Source organism: Panthera pardus, unplaced genomic scaffold (genome assembly GCF_024362965.1).
Source record: "Panthera pardus isolate Hobbes unplaced genomic scaffold, ASM2436296v1 HiC_scaffold_16, whole genome shotgun sequence".
Lineage (NCBI taxonomy): Eukaryota > Metazoa > Chordata > Mammalia > Carnivora > Felidae > Panthera > Panthera pardus.
Window position 1 is genome coordinate 114005135 of NW_026526721.1, and position 12650 is coordinate 114017784.

A 12650-nucleotide genomic window follows, 5' to 3' on the forward strand; every position below is an offset into this window, starting at 1 on the left:
TAACTCAATCTTGAGATTCTTACATGAATGAGCTGCTTTATGATTAGTCCTTCACTGAGTTTCAAGAGATGGCAAGTTATAATAAATTAAATATTCTTTTCTTTGTCACAAATGTCTTGTAGCCATAAATGGATACATGTACGGAAATCTGCCTGGACTGGATATGTGCTTAGGAGACAACATTTCATGGCATGTTCTTAGTGTGGGATCAGAAAAAGACTTACATGGAATATATTTTTCAGGAAATACCTTCACTTCCTTAGGATCAAGGGATGACACCATCCCTCTGTTTCCCCACATTTCCCAGACACTTTCTATGACACCAGATTCCTTAGGTAAGTAGTGGATATTCTCTTTCAGACAGAAACATGTCCAAATTTTGAAAAACAGTGTCTTTACATGAAGTGAATATTGTTTGTACAGAAAAAAATGAACGTATACAAATGCTTAAAAAACCTTTCCCCTGCTCCATTTAATTTATAGGAGCAGTAGTATATCATTTTCCAGGACATAAAAATAGCCTTCATCCCTCTCAGTTTTCTCTTCTTGGGCGCCAGACTCCTCACTCCTCAAAATCAACCCACACTCCTCAAAAGCAATGAAGATGCCTTGAAGAATTTGAACTTGTTTTCATTCTATTCTATTCTCCATTTCTTACTCTTCTGTGCATTTGCTTCCCAGGCCTCCCTTCTGTTCCTGTCTTCTCTCTGCCTTTGCTCTGTAGGGAAATGTTTTCACTTCAGTGAGGTTGATTGTTGATGGCAAAAAAAAATTTTTTTTTAATAATATTTTTTTTTTCGTTTATTTTTGAGACAGAGAGAGACAGAGCATGAATGGGGGAGGGTCAGAGAGAGGGAGACACAGAATCTGAAGCAGGCTCCAGGCTCTGAGCTGTCAGCACAGAGCCCAACGCGGGGTTCGAACTCACGGACCACGAGATCATGACCTGAGCCGAAGTCGGACGCTCAACCGACTGAGCCACCCAGGCGCCCCCCAAAATTTTTTAAAAGTCACCCCATATCAGAAAGTTGTTAGGGGTGTCAGGGCCGACCCTTGATCATCCTATAGAATAATGCTAATTTCACTCTTGAGCTGCCCCCTGCCCCTCTCTGCCTCACCCAGGATTCTCGTTCCTCTTTACACTGTTCTGCCTTCTTCTTTAATCCATAGCTCTTATCAGCTTCCAACTCCATCAAAGTTACCTGCTGTGTTTATTGCTTACCACCCTCCCAGCAAAATAAACCCTAAGGACAAGGATTTTTAACTGTTTTGTTCATTGATGTTTAGAACTATGCCTGGCATCAAGATAAATAAGTATCTGTGAAATTAATGGAAAACAAATAAGTGGACTGTTTTACTATATTACGTTTGGGGGTCTATATCCTATAGATGACTTCACAGAGAAATCTGAACCCAGAGCTTTACCCACTCATTTCTTACTTGCCTCTAGGAACTTTTAATGTGGTTTGCATGACAACAGAGCACTATCTAGGAGGCATGAAACATAAATACCACGTGAGGCAGTGTTCGGAGGCAAACCCTGATCAAACACAGTATGAGGAAGAGAAAACCATTTATATCGCAGCTGAGGAAACCGAGTGGGATTATTCTCCCAGCAGGAAGTGGGAGAAACAACTGCAGCATTTACAAGGAGAGAAGTATGGCCCGAACCCGGAAGGGTTCATTCTGGAGTCCCCCAACCTTACTTTTTCTGTCTCACACATGTACGTGTGTGTGCGTGCATTGTGTGTTTGTCTGGTGTGCCTTGCGCGTATGGCGTGCATGTGTGTGACAGGCGTGTGTGCGTGGTATGTGTGAGGCATGCATGTGCTTAGGATGTGTTCCACTGCAAATAACTTCACAGACTATCCGTGTGTCATTCCTTCAATTATAAGTGGCTTCAAGTCCTCCTAAATATCTGCATCACTTACTTCTTTCTATGCTCTGTTTCTTCCTGTCTTTCTTTCAACTTCTTGCTTCCAATCTTCCTCAGGCGTGTTACCATCCAGTCTCACCACATTGAGGTGTCATAAACGTAACTTCAACTACATTTAACCTTTGGCAGATTTTCTTTTTGTCTTCATTTGTTTCTGTCAATCTCTCTTCTTTTGGGAACCTCAAACTGAAGACTCTCATTTTGTATGTGTGTGTGTGTGTGTGTGTGTGTGTGTGTAAAATTTGATTTCTTTCTCTGACTTTCACTTACACTATTTATTCATTTATCAAAACTAAAATTTCATCCTGAAAATATCTTTTGAAGTACAGAGTGAATAACCAACAACCTTACCAGAGGTAATTTTTTTTTTTTTAAGGAGAATTACTTTCCATGATAAAGTAGCCTCTAGACATTAATCAGTTGTGCTATTTCAATAAGGAGTCCTTCCACATGAGAATTTGTCTAATTTAATGGTTAAATTAACTAGCTTTGTGTGTTTTTTGTTTTTGTTTCTATTTCCATAAAGCAAAACAAACATATATTTGGATAAAATATATCTTGGGTCCAAATACAAGAAAGTCATATACCGTCAGTATGATGATATCACATTTACGAATCAAACAAAAAGAAGTGAAGATGAAAAACATCTGGATATACTAGGTATTGACACATAAGATTGGTCTTCAGGTTTTTCTTCTTGTCTTCAGCCACTAGAGACTGTTGCAAATGTGAGGATATTGTCAACCTCCACCATTACAGAGGAAAGTGCCTATAATTCAAACTTTAATTTGTTGATAGGCAGTTTTTTAATCAAGCAAATTGATTCAAGTGCTGTTTCACAGAAAATGAAGAGACCCATAGAAAATTAATGTGGTCAGTTTCAGATTACCTGACTTCTTACCCTGAGAACCCAAGAATTCTAGAGAGACCTTATAAGTAGCATTAGGGATCATTTCACTGATACTAAACTGAAGCCCAGAAGCCCTACAATAGTGAGGAAGGGACCTCTTTGTTTAAGTGTTTAACTTAAACACTTGAAGTGTTAATATTTAGTTTCATCTTCTGTCCAAGAGTGAGGAAAATTACAGCCCTTTCTTCTACCCTTGACAGGTAAGCTAAGGAAATTATAAGTCATCCCAATGCATGTACATGTAATATCTCCCAAAGTCACACAGCATTTCCAGAGGTCACATGATGTTTTCATATGTCCAAAGACATTTCCATATGTTGCACAGTATTTCCAAAAGTCACATGGCATTTCCATATGCCCAAATTTTATTTGGGTCTTGATATCTGTGTGACTGTCTATTGGAGGCTATTTTCTGGTGTGGGACCCTGAGAAGATGGATTTACATGCAGTTATAGAAACTATTACTGTTCTTGGCTCCTCATTGGCCTCATGAACTTCCCTCTTTGTGACCCCAAGAAAGAGGTCTATGCTATCCAGTTCCTACTGCTATTGGGTGGGCTCCTATCTTTAGTAATAGCAGGTCGTTAGTTTTCACTAGGATTCTGGCTGAGTGCATCAAGATAAATAACATAATGTGACCCTCTAGATTCCATTATTATTTATACAAAAAAGGAAAAAACTTTATGGAAAAGAGAAAACAAGCATAGTGTTTGAGAAAGTGGGATGGCCATGGGGACAAAGAAAGGATGTCCCTAGGTACCATCTAGTGTCCACCAGGTATCTTCAGGGCTCTGATTCAGTAATTATAGCACAAGTTTGAAGAGAATTCTTACTGCTTAGTTCATCTCAAAACCAGAATTTTTAGTCACTGATATAATCTGCTCTAAATAGAAAGAAGATTTAAAAGAAATTTTTTACCTCCAGTTCTTGACCTGGATGGAAGGGAGAGAGAGTACAATGAAGGGATCTTCAGTCTGTGAGAAAAAAAATCACCCTTGGTCAATAAAAAGGCCTTCCAGCTCCTCCTAATTCTCCACTAAAGGGGGAAAGAATAAAAGGTTTCAATGATAAGGTTGGTCAAGAAAGAATATAAAAGATTTCACTTCTAAATTGTGTGTTTTTGTAGGCATTAACTGATGCTCACCAAAATAAGTTTTCTAGAGACTTAAATTTTCCAGGCAAAAACATGTTTCATAAATCAGCAATGATCCGTTTGTTGAAAGTGTGTTTTATTTGGCTGCGTGTTAAGGAAAAAGGATAAAAATAAGTCACTGTATAAATACTTAAGGGGACAGATGACTCATAATTTAAAATAAATAACAATTTATTGTAACATTATAACATTTTCCTTTTTATATTCCCTAGGTCCTATAATATTTCTCACTCCTGGTCAAAAACTCCGAATTATCTTTAAAAATGAAGCCTCAAGACCATATTCAATTCATGCTCATGGAGTGAAAACAAACTATTCCACTGTTGTTCCAACACAGCCAGGTAACTGCTTTGGGAGAAAGAACAGTTTCAAAGCTTTTATGCAGGACTATATGCTAATGTTCTTTCTTAAATACTGGTGTAGTTCTAGATGAGAGAGACCAGTGAACTAGTAACAAGATTCTAAAAGAGTTTAGGAGCAAGTTCCTTTCACAAGTCTTGAGTTGGCTTCCAGGATGGGTGCCATGGGCAAAACTCCCCAGTTTACACAATTCTGTCCTAGAACCACCTTCCTTCCCAGCTCTCCACCAGTCTAGCTGCCAGGTATTCTCTTTCTATGCTCCACCTCTCCAATTCAAGTGCTAAAGTAGGAGTTGAATATAAGATGTAGTGTGTGAAGGAGGGGGCAGGGGAGAGAATTGAACCACTAAGAGGAAGTAATGAACCTCATGTGCTAACGTTTCTATGGCATCATCACTATACAGCATGCCATTCCACATGCCTCATACAAAAACAAATGCTTTTTAATATAAATGCCCAAGGAGTAGACTCTGAAATGAAAATTTGTGTTCAGATAGTGCTCTTGGGATCAAAGGCAATGGAGAGAAAGAGAAGGAAACAGAATTGGGTAGGGGGAGAGGTTAGGCAGAGATGCAGCTTCAAAAGAAATCACAGCCAACCCAGAAGTTCTGAAGATAGGGTGGCATTCAGCTGTCCTGAGGTAGGGTGAGAAAACTGGGCCTTTCTGTCCCTGCATCTGTCATTGCATGCAAGGTTGGGTGAGGTGGCTCTCTTCCCCCAAGGCTATCCTGAAGGGGGTAGACAGCCTATGGAGCAAACGTTCCTTCATTCTTAAAGGGGATCTGAGTGGGGCATCTGGAGCGTCTACCATATTTGCCCACCAGAACAAGTAATTCTGGGAATTGAAGGTATCACCTAAAGAGCCAAATTCAGAAAGGGAAGACATGTGGGACAGAGGGATGAAAGACAGATTTTGATGGGAGGTGGAATATTCCCTTTTGATTTTAAAAAAGAGATGATCCCATACTGGTGTCAACATGAATCTCCTATTAAGGGAGTTCGCAAGTCAGCACTCTTCTCATTAGTCAGAGAAGGATCACATTACCTACTTTCCACAAACACTTATGAGTACCTGCTGTGCCCAGGCACTGTGTGGTGCTTTGGAAGGGGAGGGTTGGTACTAAGTAGATTGATTGTTAACAATTTGGAAGCAGGGAGGCTAGGGATAGGAGTGGATGTGCTTGGGAAAATTAATTTAAGCCTCTGGAAGTGGCAGATGCAAGATCATTCAACAAGGGGCAGGGGTGGGAAGAGAGGTCCAAAAGAACTTTGCTGAAATAGGCAAGAATATAGGATTCAGAGTCAGTAGGTCTAATGCAAATGCTTTGGGAGCAGGGAAGAGCCACATTTGATCTATAAATTGGAAGGATCAGAGCTGGAATTCAAAACAAGTTCGTCACATTTCAAACCCCGAGTTATCTTCACTGTAGTAAATATTTGCAGAATGAATGAGTTAGATATTTAATGACTGCCGTTTTTCAATGACAAAATCACTATAAGGTTTTGCTTCAGTAACCCTGAGAACGTAATGGCTAGCAGTGATGGTTACATCAACTTCACCCTGTGGCCCAAGTAATGCAACACCAGTGGCTTCATTTTGCACCATCTTGTCTAATCCCTAAATTCCCATTTTATGTGCATGAGAAAACAGAAGCTCAGAAAGTGTAAACACATTGGCTAAGACCAAAAAAAACAGTAAATCCAGGAGCAGAAAACTAGGACTACACTGCCTAATATTTGTATGGCTTTAGGGTTTGCTCATTATCTGGGTTCCCATAAAAACATATGCTTTAAAAGATTCTGTTTATATACACCGTATTTGTCTGTTTTAGGAGAGATCCAAACATACATTTGGCAGATTCCTGAAAGAGCTGGTCCTGCCTCAGAAGACTTTGAGTGCATACCTTGGTTTTACTATTCAACTGTGGATGTGGTTAAGGTAAACTTTAAATCAGGTCGTGCTTTTCCTCCTATCTCCTCTTAGAAATTATAATGGAAGAAAGAAGGAATTTAATTGTGTTAAAAAAAACATTAGTTCTTTGTAATCTTTCTTTTTAAGTAACCTAAATGCTGCTCAGCTTTTATTCTACATAGGTTTGCATTTTTCACGAGCAAAATCATTGCATTATGATTACTTAGATTCGTGATACTTTCCGAAATGCCACTGTGAGCTGAAAATATAATAATATCCTCCTCTTTGTTTCATTGGCTAGGATTTGGATTACAGAAGACAAAGTATGGAATTTAAAATTCTCTGATTTAATGAGAAATAGACACATACACATATATATATTTTTAAAACCATCAACTCTGGAGTTCAGTTTATTTGCATTTAACAACAACAACAAAAGTTTCCTCTCCAAACTTTTAGTTATTTTGGCCCTCTCTCTGCCTTGCACAAGAATCTATGCAGACATTCAACCCAAAACCAAAATGAGTATAAACAAACCAAGGCTCCCAGCTGAAAGCAGCTGTGGGGGCAGAGGCATCACAGGAGAAAGGATCTAAGACCTTTATACTGCCAACCAACTCCAATGCCAAGAAATTCTAATTAAAATCAAAGCTCTGGGTTTTGTTTTTTTTTAATTAAAATTTCAAAAATAGAGCTAAATCCACTGAGGAATGTGTCTGAAATCCCTTTTAGGAGTTAGCTATTCTCTTTAGACTTCAACTCGAATGAGTGGGATGATAATTTTTCCTTAATCAAGGATTTAACATGTCAAACATTTTACTCTTTACTCTCAGGCTTAGAATCCTAATAACTAAAAACTCAGCATCTGACCTCACTAGAACTAACCTTTGATTCTACTTGTTTCACTGGTTGGGGGAAGTTTTTAGTTCTGGGCACAGTTAATAATCTTGCTTTCCCTCTTCAGGATCTTAACAGTGGACTGGTAGGTCCTTTGATAGTATGTCGCAAAAACGCCAATGCCACCTTAGTTCACCGTGTTCTCCACTTCATGATTTTTGACGAGAACAGATCCTGGTACTTTGAAGAAAACATCAATACCTATTCTTCAGAACCAAACAAAGTGGACAGGAATGATGAAACTTTTTACCTCAGCAACCAAATGCACGGTAATGTCCACTCACTGACTCATCATCTGTGGTCCATAGGTTGTTTTCCACAAAGGAACAAATGAAGGTTCACATTTGTCAAACTCAGCACCTCAGAGAAGATAGTCACGTAGAGCTGTTGTGCAGATCATGTGGACCAGGGGTTGGCAAACTATTTTTCAGAAATGGCCAGATAGTAAAGAATTTAAGCTTGGAAACTGTACAGTCTCTACCATAAGCTATTTTCTACTCTGCCATGGAGCACAGAGTTACCCGTAGACAGGATGTCAATAAATGGATGTGGCTATGAGCCAACAAAACTTCATTTAAGGACACTGAAATTTGTATTTCATATAATTTTCCCATGTCAGGAAATACTCTTTTTTGTTTTTGTTTTCAACCATTTAGAACTTTAAACCTATTACTCATGGGCCATAGAAAAACAGGCAGTGAGTGGGCTGGATCTGGCCTAAGGGCTGTAGACTTAACAGTGTGGTAAATTCCAGTGCCTCTGGAGCCATGTGGGTGGGTGATGTAAAACCAAGAATACCAGTTATAATTTCTGAAGGGCTTTACTACCCACATTTCTAAGTATTTTACTGGGATGAACACAGGTAGAGGTGGGGCTTGAGGCACACTGGAGAGCACATGGCCCCACCTGATTTTCCCACCAGGGAGAACTTTCAAACACCCCACGCTCATCAACCAAAATTCTTCTATAGTTTGGTTATGATTAGGCATGTCCAGTTTATGTCTTCCCTCCCATCTAGAATCATAGTAATGAGACAATTATTCAAATAAAAAGCACATACACAATCTCAATCACAGTCATACTCAGACTTCTGGTCCCAGTCCTTCCACCTGAGGAAACTAGGGGGTACGACTAGATAAGGGATCTTTAAGTAAGGCAAACCCAAATGTGATCTTTTTCAATTTCTTCATCCCCCCGACCCCAAACATATATAGAAAATTTAAAATTAACCCAAGGACTGCATCCTTGCTACCCATAATCATTTAATAAGCCTCATAGAGGGCTTGGAGTTCCCTACTGAGTGCTAAGGAGATACAAAGGCCCATAAGATGAGGCATCTTCTCTCAAGTCGTTCACAGCACAGGGGCAGCAGACTTGTGCATTGTTACAACGCAAGGCTGACCTTGGGGGGATGCTGAAACAGAAATATAAACACAGTGCTGTGTTTTAAATTCCAATTTGGAAGAAAGGCTTCATGAAAGGGAGGGGACTTTCTAGTTGAGTATTTAAAGATGCATGGGAGTCTGTTGAGTAGAAAGGCAGGGGAATGACATTCCATGTAGATGGAAGAATAGGAACTAAGAAAGAAAGAAAAGAGAAAGCCAACAGGATTGTGCAAGACCTTGAATAGCCTGTTAAGAATTTAGACTCCATCTAAACTGGGGTTTCTCAAGCTTGCCACTATTCATATTTTCGGTCTGATAACTATTGGGGGTGCTCTCCTGTGTATCGTGAGATGTTTAGCAGCATCCATACCCTTTGCCCCTGGGAAGCCAGTAACACCTTCCTGCAAGTTGTGCGACACAAAATGTCCCCAGGCATTGCCAAATGTTCCCTGCAGGACAAAATCCTCTTAAGAACCACTGTGCTAAAGGCAGCAAGGGCACTGAGTGAGGGAACAACAGAAATAGTTGTGTACCACAGGGACAGCTCTGGCAGTCAGCTAGGAGTGTGTGTTCCAGGTATAGTCCATGGAATAGCAGCATCAGCATCACTTGGGAGCTTGTTAGAAATGCAGAATTTCAAGCTAAACAGACCTAGTAAATCATAATCTGAATTTCAACAAGATAGGCCAGGCCACATACACATTAAAGTCTGAGAAGCACTGTCTAAAGCAGAGTCTCCTAGTTGTTTCTAGAATATCCCTCCATCAGCTAAAAGGATTAGAACCCAACCTCCATAGATATATGGTTATAAATTATGTATTTGTACCTTTGTATTAATGCATTTTTGGCATTTCAAAAGATGAACACAAAATAGAAGGGTAAAAAAGGAGGATATATTTATAAAACACATATAACTAAATCAATATTTTCTTCCTATTACCCTTTGGAAACCACACCTATAGAGGATTAGACAGAGGGAAAGATGAAAGGCCTGGACCTCAGTCAATGGACATTCTAGTCATACCAGTGACAGATCACAAAAGTCTGACTTGGAGCAGTTAAAGAGGAACACACTCAACTTCAAAGCATCTTGTGATCATCTTAAATATACTTTAAATATGTAGACATCTTTAAGTATCCATCAATTCAAGTATTCTTAGTTGTGAAATATTCTAGTTCAACCTAATTATGTTAAAGCAAAGTCAATGCCTCATTTCTTCAGGCAAGGAAAACTCTAGAGTTAGACTTATCCATGAATGGATGGCTTGGTCACATTTAACAGCTTCCTTAGGCTGACTTTAAAATCCTCATGGCCTCTGAAAACATCCGTGATACTTCTATGAGGTGTTTTTAAAAGAAGCCTACATTATTTAAAACCTTTGTTGAATATAATAAATTGTGTCCCTCCACAGCAATTAATGGAAGAATGTATGGAAACAACCAAGGTCTGACGTTCCATGTTGGGGATGAAGTGAACTGGTATCTGATTGGCATGGGGAGTGAATTTGACCTGCACACGGTTCACTTTCATGGCCACAGCTTTGAATACACGGTAAGAATCCTGGACAGCTTCGTTTAATTATTGTGGTGTCTGGTAAAGTAGTCATTGGGGCAGCATGGCAGGATAATAGGACTAGAAAGGAAATGACTAAGCCAGAACTGAAATTCAATATCTACAATCTATACTATATCAGGTGCATGTAAATAATTATACATTCAGCTCTTTGTGCCCTACGAACACTCAATAAATGCTTGTGAATGCATGACGTGCCTTTATTACTCTAATCTGGTGTCACTTGTTAGATAAATAAGACTTCTATAATCACCTTTAGTTTCACCCTTTATATCCCAACTTTTTTTTCAAACCCTCAGTAACATAAAAGAAAAACACTTTGAACACTCATACACATCTTATCACATTTTCTCTCTCTCTCTTAGTTTTCTGAACCAAACTTCAGAGCTTGCTTCAGATTCTGTTTCCCTCTCTCTCTTCCCCTCCCCCACTCACACTCTGTCTTTCTCTCTTTCTCTCTCAAAAATAAACATTAAAAAATAAAAGTATCACTTTCCTCTTGTAATTAATAAGTAATGTGTGAAGTGACTTTTTTTTTTTTTTACATATTTTATTCTCCAACCATATTTCACCTTGTAGCTTTAAGAAGGATTCATCGATGATTCTTGCTGGAATCAAATTTTACAGTGGGAGTTACAAATGGTAACTTTCTACATCTATCATTCCTTCACTAAGGTAAATTGCAAACATCACGACTCTTCACCCCTAAATACTAAAGCCATATGCGTCCTAATACTAAGGAGAATCTCTGCCCCACCACAATAACACTATCACGCCTCCAATGTTAACATTAATTCAGTAATATAAGCTAACATATGGTCCATTCAAATATCCCCAATAGTCCCCAATATGGCCTTTATAACTTTTTTTTTTAAACCAGGATCTAATTATTTATACATAGCATTTGGTTGTCATTGTCTTATCTTTCCTAAAAGAAGAGACTTTTATTTTTTTTTCTCAATCCTTCATGCCATTTCATTTTTGGAGGGTCCAGGCCAGTTTTATAAAATGTCCCATTTTCTACCTTGGTCTGAGGGTTTCCTCATAATTGGATCCATGTTAAACATTCTAGACATGGACACTGCGTATGTGATATTATGTGCTTCCCGGGCATCACATCAGGAGGTGCATGATGTCAATAGGTGCTGACACTGATGAGGCTTTTTTGATAACTTTATTATGGTGATGCCTACCCTTTCTCTCCATTTTAAAAGTATTATCTTGGGGCATGGGTATCTCCGTTGGTGAAGCATCTGAACTCAGCTCAGGTCATGATCTCACAGTTCATGGGTTTGAGCCCTGTGTCAGGCTCTGCGCTGACAGCTCAGAGCCTGGAGTCTGCTTCGGGTTCTCTGTCTCCCTCTCTCTCTTCCCCTCCCCCACTCACACTCTGTCTTTCTCTCTTTCTGTCTCAAAAATAAACATTAAAAAATAAGAGTATCACCTTCCTCTTGTAATTAATAAGTAATCTGTGAAGTGAATTTTTTTACATATTTTATTCTCCAACTGTATTTCACCTTGTACCTTTAAGAAGGATTCATTGATGATTCTTGCTGGAATCGAATTTTACAGTGGGAGTTACAAATGGTAACTACGTCTATCATTCCTTCGGCATTTGTTAAGAAAATAAAAATGTGGAATTAGGTGATAATTGACTTTATGGTAACTTGTTTTTTTACAATTATCTCCATCTTTTTCTACTTTGTGTAGTCTTAGTCTCTTTATATCTCTGTCAGAATTGCTTTCTCCCACCCCACAAGTCATCCTCTTTACAATTATTTCTTTACTGACCACTTTTGCCTGGCCATTTCTCTAATTTATTACATTTTGAGTTTTACCCTTCCCCTTTGCAGTGTCCAAGTCAGTGTCATGTATTTGCTTAGGGAGAATTTTCTTTAGCTCTTCATCCTTATCTCTTAGATAAATATTAATGCACAATTGAGGGCTAATTATGCATTTGACACCAGAAACATTTAGTCTAGCCACTTGGCATAACACAGTCCATTTTTTGGCATCGATAAAAGTTTCAGATAAAGCTTTTCTGGATTCCAGATGTGTATTATGTTTGTGGTTTCTTTATTGCTCAGGGCCTGTTAGACTAATTGAATGAATGCGCTTGACTTGATTTGCACAAAGCTTTATTGGTGTGCTGCTTTCTTTTCTGTCCTTTAATGAACAAATGTATTCCTCTCGAACCTATTTGTTTTGCTTTAAAGCTATTTTTTTTTTTTTATTCTGGGGGATTTTATATGACAAAGTAGACAGAATAATATAATGAATTCCTTTACCCACCACCCAGGCTCAACAATCATGACCTTCCTGTACTTCCATCTACATTCCCCATATTTTTGAAGGAAAAGCCTAGGTATTAGGGTTGTTATTCATAACTGTTTATGTTAGACACTTTAAAAATTAGAACAAAAGAGAGAGATTTAAGCTTTGGCTATAGTTTTTTTTTTACAGTACATCTGATGTTCAGTTCATATCAGTTCAGTTCAGCAAATGCCTCTGACATTTCTAGAACC

At 38.7% G+C, this 12650-nt stretch overlaps 1 protein-coding gene across 1 annotated transcript in view; it reads left to right on the plus strand.

Moving 5' to 3' along the window:
- LOC109260812 (ceruloplasmin-like) overlaps nucleotides 1–12650 on the plus strand; it is a 29666-nt gene that overhangs the window by 13207 nt on the left and 3809 nt on the right. The window contains exons 11-17 of the mRNA XM_019439261.2: nucleotides 123–335; nucleotides 1451–1658; nucleotides 2463–2596; nucleotides 4212–4340; nucleotides 6191–6297; nucleotides 7235–7436; nucleotides 9965–10104. Coding sequence (XP_019294806.2) covers nucleotides 123–335; nucleotides 1451–1658; nucleotides 2463–2596; nucleotides 4212–4340; nucleotides 6191–6297; nucleotides 7235–7436; nucleotides 9965–10104 — 1133 coding nt within the window. The remainder of the gene's footprint in view (nucleotides 1–122; nucleotides 336–1450; nucleotides 1659–2462; nucleotides 2597–4211; nucleotides 4341–6190; nucleotides 6298–7234; nucleotides 7437–9964; nucleotides 10105–12650) is intronic.